At 40.8% G+C, this 27,020-nt stretch overlaps 1 protein-coding gene across 2 annotated transcripts in view; it reads left to right on the forward strand.

Annotated features, from left to right (window-relative positions):
* Nucleotides 1-27,020, forward strand: part of LOC139472333 (LIM/homeobox protein Lhx5-like) — a 57,483-nt gene extending 30,463 nt beyond the window's left edge. The window contains exons 4-6 of one of the 2 annotated variants that reach the window (XM_071254786.1): nucleotides 2,605-2,773; nucleotides 17,823-17,963; nucleotides 24,487-27,020. In XM_071254786.1, coding sequence (XP_071110887.1) covers nucleotides 2,605-2,773; nucleotides 17,823-17,963; nucleotides 24,487-24,671 — 495 coding nt within the window. In that variant the 3' untranslated portion in view covers nucleotides 24,672-27,020. The remainder of the gene's footprint in view (nucleotides 1-2,604; nucleotides 2,774-17,822; nucleotides 17,964-24,486) is intronic. The other variant, XM_071254788.1, reaches the window with a different exon arrangement.

Genomic DNA, 27,020 nt, shown 5'->3' on the forward strand with positions numbered 1-27,020 from the left:
CTTCAACGTGGTCGAACTGTAATTACATTGAGAGAACATTCCTTCACCAAACCGTGAAGTCTGTGCCTGCCCTTTACGTGTAATTAGGAGTCAGTTCATCTTGCACAGTTCCAGAGAGGCAATTTGGCGAACCAGCAGGCTGACGTGTTCTTGTCCCAGGGGTGGAATGAGAGATGGGAAAATTACCCTGAAATTTTCAGTTATCTTGGAATCGGAACATATATCCATGGATCTATATCCCCGTGTTATAACTAATACGCTTTGAACACAGGGGCCATGGAACCACTACAGTCTAAATTACTTGGGTCGGGGTTTTTCGACTGAATTGAAACGTAGCTCTGACGGTCAGTGATAAGAAAGATGACGGGTTCTTTGTCAATGAGTCTTTGGGGGTCAGTGTCTTAGGGTGGAGGGACAATTGTTGAGGGGCAGATGTGTGGTCAAGATCGGGCGAGGGGGAAAGGGGTAGGGACAAGTAGGTGTGGAGAGGGGACACGGTTTGTCGAGGAGGGGACGAGAGGGTAGGGCGAGAAAGGAACAGGGGGTCGAAAGATAATAATAGTGGAAGACGATGTGAGAATATCGGCTTCCATTGTTACCTAGTTGATATTCGAACAAACGGCACGGGGATGCCGACAAGATTATGGTCAATTGATGTGAGAAGTTTTATAGTTGCATTGTTGAGACTTTTATGGACATTTAGATCGAATAGCTTTGAAATAGGTCTTTATATTATATTATTCACAAACGATCATTCATGCACTGTGTGTCTGTCCAAGCGTGAGACTAGCCAAGCGATCCAACTCTCGCTAGTATATTACACTGACGGTTCAGCCTAACCCGGAGTGACGGTAATTACAAAGTCCGTCTGAAACGCCTGCAATATATGCATACGGACTCCGTTAACGAAACATATTTGGTAGAGCTTTTGATGTGTTTTTAAAATTATTTTTAATATGTTAAAAGTGCAGTGGTTCACTACTTTGGCAATTTTGGTTTGAAAAACTTCTTGTGTGTAAATAGGAACTTTATATGACTATCCAGCATGTTTTAAAAACTTTTTTTTTCAATAGATCTTTAACTGTATTAGTGTTTGACATCAAATATCTTATAACAACCTGAAGAAATGTTTGGAACAAAGATATATTTCGTGTTCATCCAACATCTAGTGACTGTCGTACCAGCCAGCACGTAATTATGACACCGAATTCCAAATTAACAAATGATGATTTTACCAATTTATGTTAAGAATGGCGAATACTGCAGCCAAATGACAAGTTCTTAGCCATCTGTTCGGCGTCACAAAAACACCTGTTGTTGCATGCGTCAGTTCATGTCAAGAAGGCGATTGCGTTCAATAATTAACTCTGTGTCAAAGAGGCTCCTGCACAATCCTTTGCAGATAAAAATAACATGAGTTTTTATATTGCCCAATCAAGGCAGTTCATTTCACTCTGACTAGCGCACCTGGTTGTTGCATTGTCACAAAAGTTGTGCGGTTTTCTGATAGTTACACCACGCCGATTACGACAACGTTTCCAAAGACGGTGACGTGGAGTGGACAATCTTGAGTACCGGGATAACGCCACAACAGGCGTGTATTTTCTCAGGGATCATACTGTTTTTCTTTAATTTTGTCTCATTTGTTTGGCCGACTCTTCTTCTACCTAGACTCCTGAACGCGGGTCGTATTACGAGGGGACCCGGCACGTTTCACCGTCGATTTTACCTCTGCCCTAGCTCACTCCACACGTTCCTTGAATCAACATGAAAAATCAATTGTATTTGTTTTAGTAATTCGTTAAATCATATCTTCCTTATGTAAATACATCTTGTTGATGCATGAAACCGACAGGGTTAGACTCGCCATGTATTACAGACTGTGAACGGTTCGATGAAATGAACGATATCACGCATGGTTTTAATTTGTGTGGATTTCCCTGGAAGCGTGTTGTATATTTGCTTCTCCGTCATCGCCGATTTTCATAACACTAACAAAACATGTTTTTCGACACCAAAACACTTATGTATTTTGTGACTTCATTTGTATCACTTCCTGAAGGTGACTTGAATCGCCGATCAATTTAGACGTACTTGTATCCGAATAACACATTAACGATCTAACATTAGTTATTCAGTCATGCATAATTCTACTTACGAGATTTTTTGAATGCGTTTACATGTTGGAAAATTATTATTGAGCCATTGAAATTGTAGAAAAAATATCTCAGTTCAAAATATCAATATACTCTTAAGCCTTGCATTATGTCGAAACCGTTTTCATTTGTAATTTCAAAGAGCTATTAATAATTCTGAAAATAGTATATATATTATATTATATTATATTATATTATATTATATTATATTATATTATATTATATTATATTATATTATATTATATTATATTATATTATATTATATTATATTATATTATATATAATGAAGGGAACAGATTATGAAAGCTATTGTTGCGTTGCCTCTTTGAATCTTTGAAAATACAAATGCTTTTGTATGTAGTAAAGAATAGGTATGGGCGTCTGTATAGTATAACACCCCAGGTAGAGAAAGAGACAAAGATTTTAATTTGCCATTTTTGCTTTTCAGGTTTGGTTCCAGAACCGGAGGTCAAAGGAACGGCGCATGAAACAGTTGAGCGCCTTGGGTGCGCGACGACATTTCTTCCGTAACCCGCGGCGCATGCGTTTACGTCCCGGCGAGGACATGGCGGACAGCCCGGATATGATGGGGGCCCCGGGATTCGGCTACATGGCAGGTAGGCATCCCCCGGACTCCATGGATAGTTACATGTACCTCGACCACCCTGAGTACGTCCAGCCCGACTTCGACCCCATGGAATACAGTCATAATGAATATAACGAATATTCTAACCATTCCGAAATGGTTTGGAATCAGGGGGGATTTGGCGCGTACGGTGGTTATACTGACGAAACCTATGTGATGTGATGCGTGACTGCTGGACTACCGTACAGAGAGCAGTTGTTGTTTATTCCTATTGCGTATTTAACAGACATTCTGTGAAATGTTGAAGAATTTATCAGGATGGTGCCCAGTTTATGTTTTAGCATAATGTTTCAGTGCATATTGTGTCCAACTTAATGTGGTGTACATATTACTTCTGTGTATTTATGAAATTGTGCATATGTTGTATATTGTGAAATGTTGCCAAGAATGACTAGAAATATCGCTGAATTTATACAGGGGGACCTGTTGAAAAGACTGATATTTGCGATATTGAAAAATTGCATATTGTGAAAGCTGTTGTTACCTACAAAAATTGGAATAACTCCATTGGCAATAAAAAATATATATGAGGAATACATGACTATTGTTCACATTTATTTTGATTCTCTTGAGGCTTTATCACGGAGTGAAATTCACGTAGGACATGGAATTGTTGCGAGTTTGAGACTAATAGTACCATTGAAAATTTGTTAAGCACTGAAGAAGGGTTCCAAAAATATACTACAGAGAAATCAATTTTGGTCGTATGAATATTGATAAACCTTTGACAAGAAACAAATTACAACTGTAGGGAGTACTTTTCCGACTTGGAACGAAATGTATTTTCTTTGAAAACATATTAATTTCAATTACCTTATCTTAAAATGTCTTACATACGACATTTCGTTCCGAGAAAATATTGTGAACGCGACACAAGGCGTAAAGCATTCAACTGTTATAATTTACAAAATGATATTAATTACCATATGTATCATTGTATTTACCTCGGAGTGAAAATACACAAGTTCATGTGTAATTGCTGCACGTGTTTGTCGAGGAGCTGTATGGGAGGTTGCTTGGATTTGACATTGTTCTAATTTCAACGAAATTATTGAAATGTTCACGTAATACTTCCCAATCCCTACTGTGTTACAACTCGGGAGTATCTCGCCAAAATCAGCCAACATGTCGGGGGGATATGTAGTTGAAGTAGTCGGCTATGTAACAAGCAATGTTTATGACGACATTATTCATATTTTGTGACTGTTTAAAATTTATTATGAGAGACTATGTTGGGAGGAAGGTATTAAACTGCACTTATCACAGGTTTTCTCTAGGGTGGGCTTCTCGAACGATGCACCCCCAATAGAGCGGAAACGGCTTCAAAGAAACTATTCAAAATAACACCCATTATAATTACATTAAGTTCTAATGAAAACTTTTAAGCCATGTTTATTGCAAATGCAAAGTTTGAACTCTATCTTTTCTGTGATTGGTCACGTGTCTCTTTTAGTTCGTTTGGTTTTACTGCTGGATAAAAGGAGTTGGTTCATAATGGCTCTGAATGAAAATTTGCATATTTTTATCTTTTCATTTTTAAATATTTTGAAATATTCATCAAGCTTGGTTGCATCTGTTCGAGGAAGTAAATGACAATTTTATGATTTCAGAAAGTTATGGGTCTTCGGTATAACTAATATCTTACGTTTTAGTACTTCAGGATCACAGAACCACACGCATTCATTTACGCGCAAAAGAACGCAATATATAGACATTTATCAACACAACAAAACTGTAGCATACGATACACGCAAAGATAACAGTTATTCATAACTAATATTAGTAGTTCTGTCAAATATGACAGTTAATGTTAACTCTGATTAATAGTTAATACCGTTGCTTAGTGACGCGTTATTATTCTCTATCAAAATATGAACTTGAAAAACATTTAGTCTATTCACGGACGCTTGTTCTGGAACAGATTTATACAAACATTTTGTTTCCAAGCGTTTATTTAATTATTAAGGCAATAATTTTGCAAATACGACTATTGGTCCAATGATTGCAATAGTAACAATTAATTCATGTTCTAGGGCTAGAGGATTGTTTGCCATATACGACATGCACATCCCTGCAAACAGAAACAAATAACATCTGTCGTTTTTTATTCAAAATATTCTTTTTCAATTTTTTAATGAAACATGAATACTTCCAATTACTTGGTCACACAAATAATACAAAATATGTCTTTGTGTACAGCTCATTTTGTGACTACACCTATAAGGACGAGGCTGGTACTTGGTACTGGCACCACGGACTTATAGCAACTGTTTGAAATAGTTTTTTCATAGACCTGTATTCAACCTCGTAAATGTATGATTTTATCAGACATATTATGACATTGTTTGTTGAGGTTTTTTTTGTAAATCAAACATGCGTATGCAAGCAATAAATATGTTTGATTAAAAATTCATGATAACCTTTCCAGGTTGATTTTTCGTGGTGGTGCCGCAAGCGATTATGTGAAAAACACAAGTTTCCCCTATACCTTGAGGAAATGTGAATTATTAAAGATGAATTCGAGTCAGTGACTGTAGTCAGACCGCTATTGTTTAAACATGTTAATCTATATTTTATCATTTCATTTTGTTTCTCGGGAAGTTTTTTTAGGTTTTTTAGAACAGACCTACAATCTTCATGCTATTAAAAAAGCTTCGTGAAAAAATAAACCTGTTAGGAAAATACAAAATTCATTGTAGAGGATGGATGTTGACGCAGTTTGCGATACGCCTACCTGTTGATAGAGGTAAACTCCTTGCGCATATAGGTATTAATTATATAAAAATTATTCAGAATAGGATATTTTTCAAAAGAAAGATATTTACAGGAGATATACAAAAAGTCGTCTTTATTTAGAATGGATATGTATATGTACGTCCCATTTCAGGAACCTGGCATAGGATAGTTAACTGCATAACAAGAATACGTTTTGGAGACGATTTAACTTTTAAAACTTATCTCCAATGCATTGGTCTCCCGACAATAAAATATGTTTAAAACAAGATACATAAATTAATATCTTATCATTAAACCAACATCGATATAATTTCGATAGATTTTCATGGACAGTTGGAATACGGCAATACCAGGGAGGAATGTTTCAGTATCATGGGCTCATTGCTTTTAGTTATCTGCAATTATCGTTCTGGGGGTGACAATGCGAGAGGGTACATCGTCCTTACAAATCTCTATCAATACGAACAAGGAGAGGGCCGATAGGGCGTTCTGTGGGTCGCCCACCAGCACATTGACGATATTAGGGGACGGGGGACACAAGACTAGCCACGAATTTCTGTACGGATTCCACCGCGCGGCACAATGGAGAGGCGTTGGATTTAGGATCCGATGCTTAGTCTAGTATATATGATACAATTTTGTGTTTAGTTTGTAAGCTGATTTCCGTGTTTTTCTTATTGTCCATAGTAAGAGCGTTCAACGTCTTCAATATACGGCCTACCCAGCATAACCTCCCATGCTTTGTATGAGATTTACAATGGGGGCTTTGTAGAGTAGTTGGGTTCTTGCTTAGATTGCGCCAAGGCGCTAAGACTACCATACCACCTCAGGGGCGGAACAAAGGTTAGTTTGCGGGAGGGGGGCCTAGGCGTTCTGACCCTCCCGGGGAGGGGGAGAGGTAGAAGACATTTGGGGTGTACCCCACATACAGGTGCGTGCTAGTGACTAGACCGAGCGTTCGTCTTTTGAAAACATCTCAATGTGGTCTGGTTGTCGCCCAGCATGAAATGGACGATTCAGCCTAACATTTTATCAAGGACATATTCTTCGGCGCATTTTGCCAGCGTCATGTGGGGAGCTGTTGTTATTCTCGCCGACTCTCTTCACGGTAAAATTTCAAAACCGAAATAATCGTCACTATGCAACAAAAGCAGAGCGGCAATATTGACCAGCAGCCTCCAGCTGATTGTCAGAGGCCCTGCGTTCCATTCCTCTGGGCTTAATGATCAGTTATCGATCTCCCTCCAACGTAATTATTTTCAATTGTATCCAAACCCAGGTGTTCTGTGATCTCTACGTTCTAAATAGGAATTGTAAACATGGTTTGGTAAACAACGGCATTATCAGGTAGGTGAACGAGGTTTAACAAATACCCCAAGCAACATATTATGACAACAACGCTTCAACTTCAATCATATGCACCGCTATACTAGTCTAGGATGTAATAATAATGATAATAATAATAATAATAATAATAATAATAATAATAATAATAATAATTTTGTGTCACATGTACATTTGATTGCAACTCCATTTATTTTTTTTAAGATTCTATACACCTGGCCAAAGTTTGCCCGAAAGTCACCATTTATATTTTTACATGATCTGAATACATTATAAAATATACGTAGATATACATACTTTAAAATATACCAGTTTCTACAATCTGCTGAGAGCATACATATACACGCACGCACGCACGCACGCACGCACGCACGCACGCACGCACATTTATCTATATAACAATATGCTAATATATACTACGGGTAGGTGTCAATCAAAACACTAGTGGTATGTACACAGCCAATTTCCATCCCCCATGATATACCATCGCTATGAAACCACACAGTCAAGTAGCCCTTACATAACGGTATTGCGCTACCATGATACACAGTCAAGTAAGCCTTACATAACGGCATAGCGCTACTGTCGCTGTGTCAACACCGTCGAGATTCTATCGATGTAGATTCACATTTTGCCTGATCAAATATCACCTGTGCATAAATGCGGATTTTTTTCCTCCGTGGAAAAGATTGATATATGCTCCCCTGATGATCAAACATAACCAAGAGACTGTTTAACAATCTGGTATGCTAGGGCCGTCACACGTTCATCCACCCTACTCTGTCCTCGGGCGGCCTCCGAATCTTATCCCCCCGTCTACCTGTTCCGTTTGATCGTAAAGAAATGTCTTGCGAGTCTCCTTCCCAAATTCCTATACCCTAGCTATTGTTCCGAAGCAAAAGCAATACTTTTGTCGCTTTGAACTGATATGTTTGTCGATGTTGTAAGATAGTGTTTTTATAACCACGACTCATAGGATGGCCTGTTTTCCCATCACAAACTTATGAATGGCTCTATGTTGAAGCTCTGTTCCCGGCGGTATAACTCTCTTTGAAGCTGTGCAAGTCAGAGTTGATAAAAATATCTTATAATTTCTATAAGACTCGAGAACGCTCTCGCTATTTCCTGTTTAATGGAGTAATAACAATACTGCGATGGGAACTAGCTTCACCACCATCAACGACTTGAACGGCAACCTTCTCTGTATGACGTCACATTCGGACGGGGAGGTATGCTATAAAATTCTAATCACAACGTTCCGGAACGACGGTTGGCTATAGTGAACCATTTGTTAGGTTAGCAATGGCGTCGACTTGGGGCTGGCACGAGCAGGGCCCGACACCTGGAACATAGGCTACTCTACACCCCAGTTCTAAACACACCGGTATTTACGCGGGTATTTGCCAAGGAGAAAAGGAATTAAATTTACATCATGGGATTAAGATGTGGGATGAGGACAGTGATGATTTACGAGCAGTGATGAAGGCATTACTGTTAGCGTTTCCCCCGACTGGCGGGTGGGCAACTGAACGAAACACCGTGCCACGTTAAGCTTTAAAATACTGTCAAAATTACCTCATTGATTACAGGGGAATGGTCTTACTTTCTATGGGTATCATCATATGCATCCACTATATTCAAATTCAGTGCATAATTCTTATTGGAATGAGGAGCCGCCGTTTCGCCGAATGATTCCTGAGTAAGGACGTGATAAAATGTTATATAACACCTGGGTCGTGTTCTTGTTGTGGTATATGCTTTTATACTTTTATTGCATTTAAAACGATTATGTTTGATGCAACAGGGTAGGGAATATCATTTAATCTTAGCAACATCAATGGTGGGATTTCCAAGGTTGGGGTAGTCAGGTTTTTCAGACATCAGCAGATGGAGGTTGTTTTGTACGTTGTGTTAAGTGAAGTCGGACTATGGGAAAACACCTCCTTAACGTCATGGCGATAAATAGTTTTGTAAAGAAAGAGATTGGCTTCTAACTTAAATTGTTACCGGTGTAGGTGGTACGTCATTTTAGAAATTTATTTTGTATATAAATCATATTTTATGAGTGTTAAAAATTAGAGAGATCATAATCCGGTTTAATATACACATTAAGAAAACACTTGTATTGAGTCAGCGAAGCTTAACAGGGTTGATGTTTTTTACAAAAGCCATTTAGATGCCTTTTAACAGGACAACACTGAAATCTGTACATTTGGTTGAAAAAAAGTAAATGTGCCATTTCGATCCTTTGAAAGATCTGAAACTGCAGGGGATGTGTGAATATATCTTGCAAATATTAAGAGTATCTATAGTATAATTTGATACCCATTTAAACCATCGCTAAACTCAAAATAGAACTATGATATTGCAGTACAACCCGATCAACGTGTTAATTGTTATCCAATGAAACAATGTCAATCACTTAACTCCGTGACACCGATCACTGGCTGACCAATCACATTCGTGATTGACTGCGCTTTCCGGAATGAGCATTCTTGAGTCAGACCCTGTAGAAGTGACACTTGGAGTTGCTTATGTAATCTAATAGCCATGGGCATGGGATGGGCAAATATTGCCCGTGGCATATTATCCTAGGACCGTTGTATCACGGAGATGTTTACTCTTCGCACCGGGTCATTGTCGCCATTGTTACTTTGTATTATAGGAAAATCATGACTTTCCTCAATAGAATTTAAGAATTGTTAGGAATTTTATCGTTTGTTCAAATGTCACACTGACCCAGAGCAAATATTATCAATACAATTGAATTTTGAACAGTGTTGGTTTAATTTTGGATGACATATGGATACTGTTATTTAGTCCGATTTTGTAGCTGTGAAAGTTTGAATTTTATTCTCTCGGGAAATCTTATATTCCCCATTATGCGATAAAATTGAATTAAGAGTTCATCGTAGACTAGGATGTGACATGGTATCGTTTCATTAGGATGTTTTCCGTGTTGTGTAAATGGACTCTCAGCGGGGCTGAGGTTCACAATATGTTTCCGATATTGGGCCCGGAGATATGCTGTTATTTATCTACATCCATTAAGAGATGGTGTCAACTTGCGGGCAGTCAGTTCACTGACACCAAATTTGTGATTTGTTTCTGTACATTGTGTTGTGTAGCACCGACAAGAGACAAGCGGCAGCGTGTTGTCCACGGATGGGAGGTTATGATTAATGTGGTTCCGAGTGGCTCGTCTTTCACAGGGCCTGGCTCACTTGTTAGGGGCACCTAGGGGTTCCAACTGCCGCAGACAAAGACTAAACCTTTACCCTGATTCTAGGAGTCAAATGTGGAAGGACGGGTGGATCTGCTGACATTACCACCACCCCCACCCCGGTCCCCCTTCCCCACCCCCCACCCCACCCCCATTGGGATTAGAAAGGGGAGGGCATTTAGACGAGGGTAGATCTGCAGATGTTACCCCCGGACTTTGTAGAGGGGAGGGACATATGGGCAAGGTAGTTCTAGTGTCAGTATACTTTCTCTCCCCCCCCCCCCCCCCGATCAAGGGGAAGGGCGCCTGTGCTAGGGTGGTTCCAGCGACATTAACCCCACCCCACTTAAGTGTGTCAAGGGGAGGGGCACTTGTGCTAGGGTAAATCGGCTGACGTTAACCCCACACTTTGGGAAGGAGGGACAATTGTGCTAGGGTAAATCGGCTGACGTTAACCCCACACTTTGGGAAGGAGGGACACTTGTGCTAGGGTAAATCTGCTGACGTTAACCCCACACTTTGGGAAGGAGGGACACTTGTGCTAGGGTAAATCTGCTGACGTTAACCCCACACTTTGGGAAGGAGGGACACTTGTGCTAGGGTAAATCTGCTGACGTTAACCCCACACTTTGGGGAGTAGGGACACTTGTGCTAGGGTAAATCTGCTGACGTTAACCCCACACTTTGGGAAGGAGGGACACTTGTGCTAGGGTAAATCTGCTGACGTTAACCCCACACTTTGGGAAGGAGGGACACTTGTGCTAGGGTAAATCTGCTGACGTTAACCCCACACTTTGGGGGGTAGGGACACTTGTGCTAGGGTGGTTCTGGTGACCTTACAACCCATGCATCCACCTCAAATACCCCCTTCAGTATCAAGGGGGAGGGGCGGAGGGGGTAGAGGCAAGGGCTCTTGAGCTAGGGTAGTTCTAGTGACATTACCCCCAGGCTTTCCAAAGGGGTAGGGTGGCGTCTCAGGTACACCTACCAAGGGCGGGTGGGTGGTTGGGAGGGTGGGTGGGTGGTATAACCCCCGTATGGCAGGTTTCGTTTTCCTTTCGATTTCGCCCCTGTTCCCTGACACCTTAGAGGTCAACCCGTAGTGTCATTGTGTTAAGGGTGATCTAGTGTTAGTGTAGTGTCAAGGATGATCTAGTTTAGTGTGGTGTTAAATTAACCTAGTGTAGTGTGGTGTTACAGATGGTCTTAGAGAGAATATAGTGTTAGTGTAGTGTCAAGGATGATCTAGTTAGTATAGTGTTAAAGATAATCTAGTTTAGTGTCGTGTTAAAGATAATCTAGTTTAGTGTAGTGTTAAGGATGATCTCGTTTAGTGTGGTGTTAAAGATGATCTAGTGTTGGTTTCAGTGATGATATAGTGTTAGTGTAGTGTTAAGAACGGTCAGGTGGTTATGCTGGGAGTGTTCATGTCCGAGTGTTGGGGAACTTGTCTCGGCTCCTGTGAAACTGAGGACCGAGCCATTATGTCCAGGACTATCCGTGACGAAGCCAAAACCCAGAAGCACAATATCAGCTGTCTCACACTGGGAACTTGGGGAAACTTTAGACAAGTTCAAATAGAATTATGCCGGGAATGTCACACCTTGGAGATCATGCTATCCACCGACGCTCGACGGCCACAGGTGTTGCAGTGGAGAACGGGGTGCGAAATAAGTGATCGGGTGGGAAACGCTGTTCTCATAATTACCCATCGTTGTGAATATCTAGCAGTGCAAAGACCAACAGCTTTAGGAATACAACACAACGACTGTACACATGACAGCATGGAGCTAGGTATGTGTGTATGTGCTCATTATTCCATATGAAAATATTGAAATGAGCCAAAAGAATCCATTCAGTTTCTGAAGCTGAAAAAAATCTAGACTTCAAAGACTAAAAAGGCTTAAATCTAGACTTGCCAAAGAATTGTAGACTTGCTTGGGAAGAATTTTCGGGTGGTGCTATTCAGGGTCTGTACGGGACTCTGATAATTCGACATAGGGAAGGGTAGGATTGCTCATTTCAAAGACTTTAGTATAAGTTTCCATATTGGTTTAATTGTCATATATCACACATACGGCGATATGGTTTGATATATATTTTTTTAACAGAGGGGGACATATAGGGTATAATATTCCATGCTTATACCCGAATACAGCAGGATATATTTCATCAACAAGCACGTGTTATTATTTGGCATAGATCTCGTCTATTTAACATATGTTGACTTCGGGGCAGTTGTAGCAGATACACATATTTCCTACGGTTGTGGCATGATGAGTTACGAAAATACATTCGCCATATAAATGATAAATGGTGATAATTGTATATGTTTTTTGTGAGCACCAAACCAACTAAGAATTCAGTAGGCAGGCATCTTGCTGTTCAGGGTAGCCGTGTTCCTGGTTATCTGCAGTTGGTTTTGAACCCAACAACCTCATCTAGCTGACAAACCTCTCATCGTCACGTGATAACGTCAATGATAAGTGCTTATCGGCGCTGAGAGAAACGATGAAAGTTACCGCAGAGTGGTCTTTGGTTTGTCATCGAAACACCACAGGGCACTCGAGCGAGGAGGTGTGAAAATGAGATGGGAAAAGCTGACGAAATGACTCTTCATGTAGCTTCGTATAAAACATGGATTTGGGAAGAGGATACATTATTACGAAATATGACTATAATCATAAAAATCATAGATTTGGGAATAGGATGAATTAATCCGAAAAAAAGAATATGTTTGAAATATCACACAATTTGTTTATAATAATTTTCAATGTTATAGTACCAGTGTGTTCACACTTTCCATCGTATCGATGTATTCCTCGTGGTTCTTTTGTGTTGAGTACACTCCAGCGACGTTTTACAAAGGAGACTCGGAGCTTTCTCTTGTTAAAGACCATTTGGCAGGACAGAATTTATGTATTATGTATGAGTTAAGTGCTAATGTAGCATAAATTTCAAAAAGGGCATTTTTGTTAAGAAAAAATAGCAAATTCTTCTGTCAAGAATTAACATGATAGACACATTACTGTCAAGCAGTTTGTGATAATATTCAATAGTATCGCCCTAGTCAAGCTGAATGTGGATACGGGTTAGAATTACGTACGCATGTAGCTTTCAATGGCCCCCAAATCGCCGTATTATTGCGCGGTGAGGAGAACATCTGTCCGCGATTCCACATCTGACAGCAGGGGGCAAAAAAAATGGCTTACCTAGACCTAAATTATAGATAATAAATCATAGAAAACTGTGCTTTGACGACAATCCCAAGATTAGATATAGGCATAGAGAACGCACATGAAAGGCGAACTCACCAACACTGGGAGGAAGGTCGCGTGAAATCTCGCGATATTCCGTGTTACTTTCCAAGCTTACATATGCGATATGTTTAACAATTAGTAAAACAGTTTATCCACGCACTATCGTACACGGTCCGATTGCTTTGTTTGGTGAGAATTGATTACTATGTTCATTCATTCACATGCACGACACCGTTGTATAAAACGCAGTTTATTTTAAAATAGTAATAAAAATTTATAATGATAATCAATAATAATAATAATAATAATAATAATAATAATAATAATAATAATAATAATAATAATGCGTCATTGGATCAGTGTGCTCTCGATTTTCACGCTCAACTCCCTGGGAAGTATGCGATATATGATTAAACCTATTTCCCTTTTTAATACTCGTCCAACCTGACAAGGGAATAATTAAAATTATATATTATAAAATGATATATTTGGGGAAATGATATGCAAATAGTCGTGTTACAATAATACAATACTGGAAGTGTGAAAAATTGTTCCTTCTTAACCACTGAATGACATCCCTCGGTAATGCGAGGAGATGTAACCTCACCTCAACCCTACAGTATTCTAACCCCATAGAAGTGCGCTGTATACAAATGTAGATACGGACCGGCTATCGCAGCGTAGCTCCGCCCATTTGAATAAATTACACGAGACTTGACTGGCTTGTGAGGCGGTTTATAGCGTACTGAACGAGGCGAATGTTGTATGCTTCGCGAAAGTCACCTCGCCCCCAATAGGATCACTTGGGCATTGTACCACATAGCCTTGTATATCATAAATCGTATACCTACTAATCGATCCGCAACATGTGTCAAATCTGCTCTCAGTGTCAAACATATTTTTCTGTTCAAAAATCAATGTTTCCCATATCGCTGGTACGTTCGTGAGGCTGTGCGAGAGGTAGTTTGATGTAATTATATTAAGTAGGTCAGAGCATTTTAGGCATTAATTATCTTTCTGCAGTGTTGTAGTGTGATTTTTGTTGTAACGTAAATAGACAGGTTGAACGTGTTTTAGGCCATATGTTTTCTACGTGCCAGCAATTTACTCGTCAAAGCACAGCTCGCCTTCGTCATTAAACAGGTTGAACCTAGCCATCCAACCGAACACAACCATCTGATCCGCCACCCGAGACAGCCCCCAGACACGCGGGTCTGTCGCAATTGAACATTCAGATTTGACGCTTCATTGGTATCAGTTCATCTCTAAAAAAAAGTATTAGTACAATAAAAGGCTTATTATTCTACATCGCGCTGAATCGGCTGTGATTTCCTTGATATGGCAGCGCGACGTCACCTACAAGAGTGCGCGGCTACAGCGAGATGGTTATCATTCTCCGGCTTTCAACAGTTTCCTAGCTTTGTCTTACACCCGTCTGACTGTCAGCTGGACGTTAAGGCAGACTTGTCAGTCTGTCATACTTGCCACCCGCATCCCCACTCCGAAGACGGCGACCACCCTCACGTGATTGTTCACACCCCACCCTATAAGGCAGGGAGGCCACCCAGGGCCACTCTCCTGGTTCACGCTCTACCCCACGGGACAGAGACACCCCCCCCCCCCCCCCCGACACATACACACACATCCACCCTGTGATCGTACACGCCCTACCCCACGAGACACAGAGATGAGACCCATACTACCACCCCAAACCCCCCACCCCCCACCCCCACACACTTACTCCACGAGACAGAGATCACCACACCCTCATCCCTTTGGCTAAACACACCCAACCCTATCTTTATTTTTTGTTGTACATTATGTGTTAGAGAAACCACCCCTCCGCCCATCCCAAAACTCAATTATTTGTACACATCTGGCCCTTGCAATCTCCATTTTAAACAATACAGTTATTTAAATAAATGTAAATAATATCTCACATAACTGTAAACAAGTAAACACGAAAATTGAATTTTTTTTCTTTTGAAACATTGTTCCTGTAGGATTCCAGAGGTTTTGCCCCCTTACATACAAAAGATCCTTTAATCATACTTTAAATTCATATTGGAAATAGGACAGGATTCGATCCCTTAAACGGGTATATACCACTGTAACCCTTAAATCAGTCAGTACAAAAACACTGCTCGTGGCGTTACAAAATAATTTGGTGTTATGTCATATTTTATCTCACATATGATTATTGTTTTTTAACCTGTAAATAAAGACGTCTTGTTGCCAAGCCCATATACAAATGGTAGACTAACACCTTGTCTATGAAATGAACATAATTCACAGAAAAAACAGTTGTTGAATTATAGATATAAAATATAATAAAAAGGAGCCCAGAGACTTTCCTCATTTTCAGATACTGATACTGCAGTAATCTAGACTTGCCAAACATTATAGACTTGCATGGGCTGTATTGGATATATTTGTTTCAGGGTCTGTTTGAGAGACTAATACAGATGGTTAAACTTCATTTTGAATTACATATGCAAGCTGTCATAAAAATATTAATTTGCACATGAAGAATCAAAGACAATGTATTGACATAAACTAAGGATAATAGCGTGATTCGTCACATCAGACCATGGGGTGCTGGACTGCTCTCGGTGAGTTGTTTGTTAATACATGTCGGTATATCGACAACACATGTCGGAGAATAGTTATAGAAAATCACTCATATAAACACATTATTAGTTCCGGAACTACACACAGGAATAGAGTTAACAAGTTCACATGAAGGAAACAAATTGAATCCATGAAACGAAACATGCACTGGATCCCTCCATCGCTTGTGCGTCACTTAATAGTTGGCGGGTGAGTCGGTATGACTGCAAAGCCAGTGAACTCTACAATAATTATTTCTGTGTGCATTAATATGAACGAATATATTTGCATTTGTCATCAACGGAATTTGTATACTTGTATTGGATTTATTACAATTTTATAAATGATATGTTTCTGAAAATATATTGATACTTCAGAGATGGGGATATAAAGGTAACGGTATATATCTGTAACTGTCACTGTGCATTGAAACCCCGGTAATCCGGACACTGTTAATCTGGACTTCTCTTTATGGAGAAATACTGTTATACTCTATAAAACTGGAGCGATGAAACGATATTGCAGTATACGTTTGTTAATCTGGACATTTCGTCAATCCGGACAATCTCACCCGGACCGATAACGTCAGGAATAACACGGTTGTCTGGGGAGTCTTCACATTCTCCGAAAAGTTCTGAGTGGGTTTGACAAGGCAGCGCTTCCTGGGAAAAGTCCCATTCGCTGTCTGGGCTACGTGTAGAGGGGGCAAGGGCCCTGAGCTGATGATGAGCCTAACCAGCGTGACTGTGCCAGGATCACCCAAACCCTCTTTGCTGAATTTTTAATTTTAATAATAAAAATAAATAATAAAAAATAAATAAATAAAAATAATGATAATAATATGTGTTACGACACCCACGTATCCAAATACCGAATATGATGTAGAAACACATGTTAATTATTTTATTGAAATGCATGAAAATGTGCACATATTGTACTAAGTATGATCATCGAGCTAGTTATTAAACACCATGATGCATGAAATCATGGTGGTGGTAAATATATGTTACATACGAATACATTAAACATACACCAGCACATGCGTCTGAATACACTTTTATATGCTGTCGTGTGATTAACACCACCACGTGGCTGTTCATAAAACTGACATGAATAGCAATAAGCACGTATATAAATCCATTCTAAATCTTGTTGAATTTCAAGCCTCAATATGAACGGGATGGTTTGCTGATGGTAGTGACGGGTCGCGCATCTGTGTCCTTCATCTTCGGCAAGGTGTAAGTGACGCTGCAACAGACTGTCCGCTCACCTCGTATCTCGCGACTCTATCGTTACTGTGCTTCATAATGGATCATCGGATTTCATTGTTAATGTATTTGCGACCTGGTGCTAAGTTCTCCCGACTGTTTTAACGGTTTCACGAATCTAGTATCTATTAATATTGAATTGTAAATTGAAATTGATAAGCTCTCATAAAACATATTTCTATGATTTTTGATCATGTATTTATATTGCCTATGCTGTTCGGTGCTAATGCTGTGTATTTTGATGAGTTTTTTTATGATTGTAACTGGGATATATGATATATTCGACTAATGTGTTTTGCATTTATTCCATTAGAAACAGACTGAAATTATCACATATGTCCTTCATTTACAAGAACTTGGATATATGACACGATATGGTATCATAAATCTTCTGATATAAAAACATAAAATATTTGATTTGTCGATGGCTGTTAACGTTCTACACGTATATATTTACAGCTTGATATATTGTGCTTAGTCAGCAAGATTTCTAAATATCCCATTCACTTGTGTATGTTGATATGAAACATTACTATGCGGTAATATGCGGAAAATACAATTTCTTTTTATTATTTTCAGATAATGGACAGGAATTCTATCCTGGTTACCAAGGTTACAACGAGTTTTTCCTAGGACAAGGTCAAGACGGCAGTATTGGTTTTCTGCCCCCCTCGCAAGGTACCCCACCCCTGACATTAGATCCGTCAATGCCCCCGCCAGGTATGTTCAAGGGAGATAATCCCGGCATACCTGTTCCGTGTTCTCTTCAGAACAAACCCCGTCGAGAAACAACTGCACTGACATTATTCAATATTCTACAATAATTTCAAAATATTATGCATCACTTCATTAGTCTTACAAAAATTAAAAGTATGTTTGAATATATAAGGAATTGTTATTCATAATTGTGTCGGCGTTCAGGATAACTTTTACTCAAAATCGTGTCTTTGTTAACGTGATGCTGGTTTGGCTGGAAATGAACAAGTATTTTTTAAAGATAATTTGAAAAAGAAAACAGTGAACCGTTTCTCCCAAGGTTTTGCACGCTCCCCACCACTCGTATCTTGTGTTTTTTTTCTGTTTTTATGATAATGCAAACGGTCGGGTAGCCTGGTGATTAAATCGTTCGCTAGCCCGGGTTCGATTCCCTTGAACGATTGTAACCCCGCACCGTGTCTCCGCCGTGATATTGCTGGAATATTGCTTAAGGCGGCGTAAAACATCAACTCACTCACTCACGCTTATGAGAATAGCGATTACTTCAACTAAACACCTCTTGCTTGTAGTGCTGTGCCCGTACAACGACTTGCCTCTGTTTAAACTAATAACGCTTCAATAACTACCACGGCCTGTCAACCCCTGGTATATCAACTCTTTGAGCATCCGGGCGGGCTGGTTGTAATTAAGTGTGTTTGGTAACACAAGTCTGCGATAGTAACTTGTTAAGAATCGCCGACCAAGAAAGTAATTAGTCACCCATCAATATGCTAATAGAACTTGCGCAACCCAATAAGAAGCTCAGTGGTACTTGACAATTATTATGCAAGCTAGCGGTGTGTTTACAAACACTATTACAATGTTAAGGACATGGTGGCGGTAGACTCTCTCCATCTTCTCCTAGTGGAGCATATGGACAGCGGTCTCCTCCCTGTGACATGGAAGCTTTGTGCTCTTGCTTCCTTCTTCAACATTCAATAGTAATTAAGTCCTTCACAACAGAACCTCAGCGTTCTGCTTTTCGTTAGGTCATTAATTACGTCTGTGAAAAAGAAGTCCCAGAAAGGCCTTCCTGGTCGAGATTTGTGATAGACTAAACGAGACCGCCTTAGGCCCAGTAGAACTCTTCAGCGCAGGAAGTCCAAAAAGGACAAGTTCAATAGTTCTCCAGTCTTGAAGTCACAGAAGTTTGTGAACGGCACGAGTATGTAGCCTGTTCGAGCTACCACTGATTTATATCGCGAATCCCCGTGCTACCGGCCATTCTCTCACAAATATGAGCCGTGCCTTTAATTACAAAGGATGATTGCATAGATCGAGTGTTATGATATGCCGCGAGGGAGAGCGGGGCTTGAGCAAATGCCGCCATTCCAAGGAGTTATAGGAAATTTATCCGTAGAGTCTTGGAGATCATCTATCACCAAGTATCCCCCTTCCCCCTTCCCGTTATCTTCCCAAAGCCCGGGGGATTATGCTCAATCGATTATGTCCCTCACCCAGCTGACTCCAGACCGGCTGTATAGAGAGTGTGTTTTGACAGGCGCTTTTTATAATTATCTGTCGATTATGGTCGAAGGGCTCAACTCAATGGTTGTCTTCAGGGTCGGTACTTGCCACCCATGAAATAAAGACATCACTAGCCGGAAAGGAAAGATTAATATCGAAAGATTATGCAAAAGAATTCTTTGGACCGTTGACTTGATGTGCCCGGAAATATAAAAGAAAGAAAACTTTCTTCAGAAGAGCTGCTTGAAAAACTTGACTCATGCTTAATTAAGGATGAGCATGGTCATGCTTGGACCATAGTCACGTGATCTATTGGAGATTTATAAGTAAAAATAGTTTAGCTAACGGCGAATCTTTTCTTATTTAAATACATTGTTTTGGATTTATGAGCATACCGAAACACGCAGGAACCATAATCATTTCAATTATGCCACGACATAGGAGGTCGTGTTTAAGAACCCTTATGATCAGCTGAAGAGAAGCTTTCACTAACCTAGACCTACTTCACCCCGCTTCAAAAAGCCATCGGTCCCCTGAACACGAAGCATGGTGCGATTTTATCAGCTTATAATTCAAAACAGAATGTCGTTTTAGTGTTTTCGCCAACTTAAAAGGGTGCGTACGAGGTGCGTAAATGTAAGACACTTGCGCACGTGCATGCCAAGAGCGCACACGGCTCGGGGAAACATATATCCACGATGCGGACTTTAAATTCGTTTCGGCGCCCGCTCCATTCCGCAAATGTTCTACACTTGTGTCTGTCGCTCAGAGCCCCCTATCGGCAGCCCTCCTCGCAGTAGGTGAAGCGACCTCTGGTGGCAACGAAGGAAATCAATTAATTTCGTAAAGAGAACAACATTGTGTGAATATTTCCATACTCAGTGTTTTGCAGAAGCATCTGTTTGTATGTATTGAATGTACCTAACGGAATGAGGTCTCGGCCATGGGGATCGCTGGCCAACTGATTGCTTTCCATGACCTCCAACATGGGTTCAGACCTCCTGATAATTCTTAAAAGATCCGTGTCCACCGTAAATTATGCAATAAATAACCCTAGGCTTAGTGCCCCGTAAACATATATCTTCTAGTCCAGTTCGATGAGGTCGTTCTTGAAGCGAGGGACAAACTCGCCTTCATTCACAACGTTGTTCAGCAAGTTCACGCTGTCAATCAATCATTTCTGTAACATCTGTCCCTTTTTACAAACTTATATCTGGGAACGTCAATATACCTGCCGTGTTGTGTGAATGAAATTAGAAACAGAAACACGATTGGTTTCGTTTTAACTCAAGGCCAAGGGAACTGTTTAATCCTTTAAAATATATATTTCTAAAATTAAACAAGCCGTCAGATCATTTTTAAATCTAAACTTTAAATAGGGAGTATTTTATCCACGAGCGATGATAAAAATGTGTTTCAATTTAAGTGATCTCAATTGCTTCGAAAAAATCACAGTATAAAATATAATTATTACACATCGAGGGCAAGAACACGTTCTGGTATCAATCTATGCACGTGGTCGTGCATGCTGGTGCATAAGGCAAATAATTTGACAGATAATGCATATTAACACTGACACCTTGTGCTTACAACCCTACGAACAAGACATTGCCCATCAAACAGGAATAATGACGTCATCGCTAATATTGCCTCGCCCCAACAACGGAAGATTTAGATTTGTCACAACGCAGGAACTACATCCCCGTCGTGGTCGTCGTGTGGTATTTTTCTCAACATATCGGAAATGCTGTTTTGTAGATGAGGACGGCCATGTTCTGGCACATACGCTGTCCATAGTCAAATAGACATATGGTAATTCGAAAAGTATTCTCAACTGCCTAATTAACACTCCAAACACTCCGGCTTTGCTGGGCCGTGAGGGAGAATAATTTCTCGCACTTGGCGGCTGCCAGCGACATTTTAGCTTCAAATGGTTGCTATCTCCGTCTTTGTTCACTCCGAGCACGTGTTTGACTATCGATCTTCACGGATAGCAGGTCCGGGCTTACTTCCGGGATGGGGTCAAGTCTGCTCCATAGTCGCCCCTCTGCCATTTGTTGTGCAAACTTTGTCACGTCTTCTTTGAAAATAGTTCCGTCACGCTTGGCGTTATCTGGACACTTCACAACGCACTTCCGGCCTTTCACACTCCTGATCTTTCAATCTGCCATGCATAATTGTTGGCATGTGAGGGGGCTACTTTTCGGCCATTGTGTAAAAATAGTGTCAAGAACTACATCGACTATGGCCACTACTACATAGCACTCTTGTTGTTATTACAACAACGACTACCTGTACTACTGCCTCTACTTCTACTGCCATCCAGATCATCTGACACTGAACGGCGTAAAACACTATATGGATTGGTACGTGTCGCAGAGGAAAAAACAACAGTTTCTTAATAGTACTTCTGCTAGCAAGACAGCTACTACTACTACTACTACCACCACTACTACTACTACTACTACTACTACTACTACTTATGGTATCCAGAAATATTTACCTTTCTGTGAATCCCGAATGGGGCTAAAACCTAAAAACGTGTAATCCAAAATATATACATTTGATGCTTTTTAAAAGGTGTATCCATCCTGGGCTTCATTCAACAAACCTAACGTTGGATTGATTACATTCTGACGTTAACTCGAGATTCTCTCTCTCTCTCTCTCCCCCCCCCCCCCCCCCTCCCTATACTATAAGCCTCCCCGAAACAGCGTCCCCGCCACCACGCCTGTTACCAACACAAACCGTGACACTCCGCTTTACGCCTTCGCCGACTGCTGCCCGACAACCATGACGACGACTGCAGTGACACACGCCGACAGACACAGCTGTTGCCAGGTCGCCTACCTATATCGACAGAGAGAATGCCCGACTGTCATTCACCATCCTTCTCACGTTCGTTCCACCCGTGCTGACAGAAAGTATTCCTCACGACGATGTTTGATTGTCAGATGGAGATGTTTCACTCATCAACGTACTTTCCCCCCTCTCGCCCCCCATTCCCAGCATGGGTGGTGTTTCGTTCACACATCCAGTCAGGGCAACGTAATACTGTACTCTACATATGTACAGACGCCTCGAAGCAATATCAGTTTTGAAGAAACTCCCATTTGCTATACGGATTAGGCGTAATATTAATCGCGCGGAGTCGATCTGTATTCAAGGTTCTCAAAACTCGGAATAGTCTCGGCTTACCAATTCAACTAAAATGCCAACATGGACACCGAAGGCTTTCGGGGGACCGCTCATTTTCATTTTGCAAAAGGAACATTTTACCATTTCCAATTGTATCTAAGACCCAGCGTATGCCGATAGATATGACCAAAAGTGCCTTTCCGGGAACCTTAAATCCCCCGGTCTTGAGATGAGGTATTTTTCTTGCCTTCATTCGGCTTCACGATTACCTAAATCGCCCCTCCTGTTCTTTTAGCTTCCTTCATATCGTTCCATCTCGTTTGAAACCCAGTGGCTGAGTTTTATGGCCATACACTGGCCATTTATGTCAAAAGAGGCAGAGAGGTTCTGGTTCCAGCAAGTTTGAAGGGGGCCATTGTTTGTCTCCTGTGTCTCGGAAGGTCCATAAAATGCCAGAAAAAGAATGTTTAACATGAGAATCAGCCAAACTTTTCACCAATGTTCGTGTTCTTCACGCCATGCATCTAGATACCGGCTTTAAACTTGATAAATGTCCGTTTGAGCCCGTGCGTGTGCCTTGAAGGCAGCGTGCGCGGAAGTTCTCAATACTTTACCCGCATCTTTATCCAAATCCGTGCATTCCATGCCATAAACGATTTTTATGACCCTCTCCCCAGACCGTTTTTGAGTTCTGACAACCTAGAATCGCAAGGCATGTGTTAGATATACCTTCTCCATGCACCGAGCAGCGAAATATTCAACAAAGCGGTACTAGATTTGTTGTGACTTGGCCTTTCTTTGACTAAATCACGACCCTTTGATTTCTCCAGAACGGTTTATCGTTGCCTAATTAGACGCATATGGCCACAGCGTGCAGCAGAGGAGGTTTCGAAGACGCTAGGAAAGATCTTATCGCTACAAGTCACCACTGCATTCCGTTGGTACAAAAAACGACCACTTCGTTGGTTGTTTCAACTGTCTACGCAGCGTTCCCAAAGTGCTTTAGGATTGTAAACTCCCAGCAATCTCTAGCTCATGGTTTATATGACGCCCAAACTGTCACCGGAATTTATCTTCAGGAAAATACTAGCATTTTGCCCATGTCCCTTCAATGGGTGTTGACAGCTCTAAGATTTTTGAAGTGAAATGATGATAAACAAACGACCCAAACAAAACTTAATAGGTTCCTTTAATGGCTCTGTCGTACATTTCCTCTGTGTTTTCCTCTTGATATGATCAGACGTTAAAACACTTGAATTACTGGACATGTCCTTACTTGTTTAGGTTTGTTTGTTTGGTGTTTAACGCCGCACTCAGCAAATTTGCAGGCGGTCTGTAAATAATCGAGTTTGGACCAGACAATCCAGTGATTGACATCATGAACATCGATCCATGCAATTGAGATACGATGACGTCAACCAAGTCAGCGAGCCTGACCACCCGATCCCGTTAGTCGCATTTTACGGCAAGCTTGGTTTGCTGAAGACCTAGTCAAACCCGGATCTTCACGGGTCTAGTTCTTTTAGGAATCTACCATAAATCTGTGGATGTTTGTTTGGATGCCACGTTTGTGTTTGGGTGTCGTGAAACACGTCGCCGATAACGATACATACTCATCGTATCACCGCAAATAATTGTCAAGCCATGATAGTGGTGAAGAGACGTTTATGACCAGGCTTATCTGCTGATGCATATCTCAAATTAGGCGTTACCAAATTTGGAATATGATGCTTTGAAGCCAGTAGGAAATATTTGTTCATTATACGAAATATGTCTTTCCTTATTTTTATGTCCGATTTAAGATGAGATGCTGTACATTGTTTTTGTTTTTTTCACAAGAAATATGTGAATATGTTTTAACAAAGATGTTATTTATTTTCAGTGTTGGGACAGGAGGGTCAGTTTCTACCTGGAGATATCCTTCCGCCAGCATCCACACCCGAGCCAATGCCGCTTCACGGACATGACGGTTCGTTTATTCCGCGCTCAATTCCTGGGACTCCTTTCAGCCAGTCTCTTTCCCAGTCTCTCAGTCACCATCACCCGGAAATGTCTGAAGCATGGTGACAGTGAATTTGCCGTGCGCAGTGAAGATGCGCAAACACATCACGGGTCAAACCTTAAAGTACTGGGACGGTACAGAACTACTAGAGAGTGTCCGAGATGACTGTGGCACGTGTAGACAAGGCTTGGAAATGTGTGCTGAATTGTGATTAATGGCTGTCCACATTCGGGCAATTGGATGACGCAACTTCCTGTACACTGAATTCTGGGAAAAACGACTGGACAGCGACGCGTGTGCGGAAGCGCTACGTTTCACTCAAACAACATGTCTCGTGTGTATTAAGGATCGATGCATCTCGAGGGCAGGCTTCCCCTAATGTGCCATGGACACAGTGTAGCTCGACCTTCGAGATATCCGGACTAAATGTACATTTGGTAAAACAGATGTTGATTTTACATAATATTGAAGCATAATTTAAATTTGTACATAATTCGTCATTTTTCGTGACAAGCATAATGTCTGTCCTCTGTCTGTGTGTATTTTGTTCAATGTCTGCCATCATCTGCCACCGTGTAGGAGGTATATTTAAGATGAACTTCGTAAGACCCTACGACCCTTAGCTGTAACCTAGATGTAAAGAAGTCCCTAATTTATGCTGGAAAACTGCAGTCGCTCGTTTAAGCTTAACACAGTCCTAAAACTGTTTACCCAAGCGCGTGGCTCGAATAACGGCCGGGGTGAAAGGGTACACGTACCCGGTACTGCGTACGAACTGTCTACGCAGACCACGTAACTACTCATCCAGTTAAGCCCCATGTTGACTGCAGTTGAAAGCACAAAGCCAGTACATGTACAATGTTTTATCTCATTTGACTTCAATTATCTCCCTTCTTCGCGACTAAACGTTTGAAGCTCGCGACAATGTCCTTGCGCGTCCGCCATGCCCTCCGTCCTTTTCTATCCCGTATTCGTTTGAAACAAATGGGTAAGAGCTATGTCAATCTACCGCCATAAATGCCCCATAGAAAGGTTTGCAGAATGGTTGGAACAATTTGGCTTTGAAACCTAAACTAAGTTAGTCTCGGCTCCATTTTCTGAGTAAACATGCTTTAGGTTTTGAAATAAAATGGAAGGTCTCTGAGGACAGTCACGTGACGCATACACGCACGAGATTCCAAAGCCGTCAGGTCTCAAGGGGAGCGCTATTACAAAGGTAAACTTGCTTCCCGCGACGAGGAATGAAATTTTAATGGATAATCCGTTAGCGATTTAATACCTCGGCGGCAACTGAGAGCTTTTAATTCTTCCTCTGTTGTTCGATGCGGGCTGAGATTTGATATTCGCTCAAATACCAAACATATCGTAATTGTGTGCGATGTTTACCTGGCGTACTTGTGTAGGGGCCGTTGCAAGGGGAGGAAATCACATCAACTCTAAGCAGTCTTGCATATTAAATTAAAGAGGTCTTTATTCATCTGCCTCAACGCGACAATAACGTTATGAATCGCTCGGCTGGAATTACTGTTTATTTTCGGAGGGGACCTTCACTAACCGTTATAATTTACATTCAAACGGTAACCTACAAAATCCATTACCAGCCTCATCGTCAGAAAACACACACAACAATCGCTTTGGAATCATTTGTATCCATATAATCATGCGAAACAATGGCTGAAATAGCTGTACTCAACGTACGAAACAACGGTTTAACAGGGTGATTGACTTCGTATGTTTCCAATTCAATATGGTGGCTCCTTGTGTTCAATGTTCTCTGTTTTATCCTCGTCACAATGTAGTGCTCCTGTGTCATGGATGTGTTTCACCTCAGGTACTTGGTGCAAAGTCCCGTATGAGCTTGGTGTGTCAGGTGTTTTCTCGCCCCGTATGAGCACCAAAAAACAAACGTTCTAAATTATGGGCAACAGATGCGAGTTTTTTAAATAAATTTACGACCTTTTTCCAAAAAATCGGAATCACAACTGTTAAGCGTTATGACTGACAGTACCGACGTAGAAATTTAGATCTACAATGTTGCATCGCGGTTTATTCTGAAATAATTATATTAGATCAATACCCAAAAATATGACAATCGTCACCATCAGAAGTGCTATTCTTCGAATATTTATTTTCAGAATTTTAATTTTATAATTGATACCATCTCCTTTGACAAATCCATTCACAATAGCAATGGTGCTCACAGTATTATGGAGAAAATACACTGCAGAAATATCAGCTCATACGAATGGATTTTCACCCTCAACAAATTTCGTAAACGATAATTTCCAAACGAATCCTCCAAATTTTGAATGTGAATACCACAACCACTTGCTGTGGTGTTCCGACTGTCGAGCGTTACCGCAGTGAGGACCGCATCAGGCCCAACAGTATAATCCCAAACAAATAAAATGAAA

The sequence above is a fragment of the Haliotis cracherodii genome, unplaced genomic scaffold, assembly GCF_022045235.1.
Source record: "Haliotis cracherodii isolate W230 unplaced genomic scaffold, xgHalCrac1.p SCAF_24, whole genome shotgun sequence".
Classification (NCBI taxonomy): Eukaryota; Metazoa; Mollusca; class Gastropoda; order Lepetellida; family Haliotidae; genus Haliotis; species Haliotis cracherodii.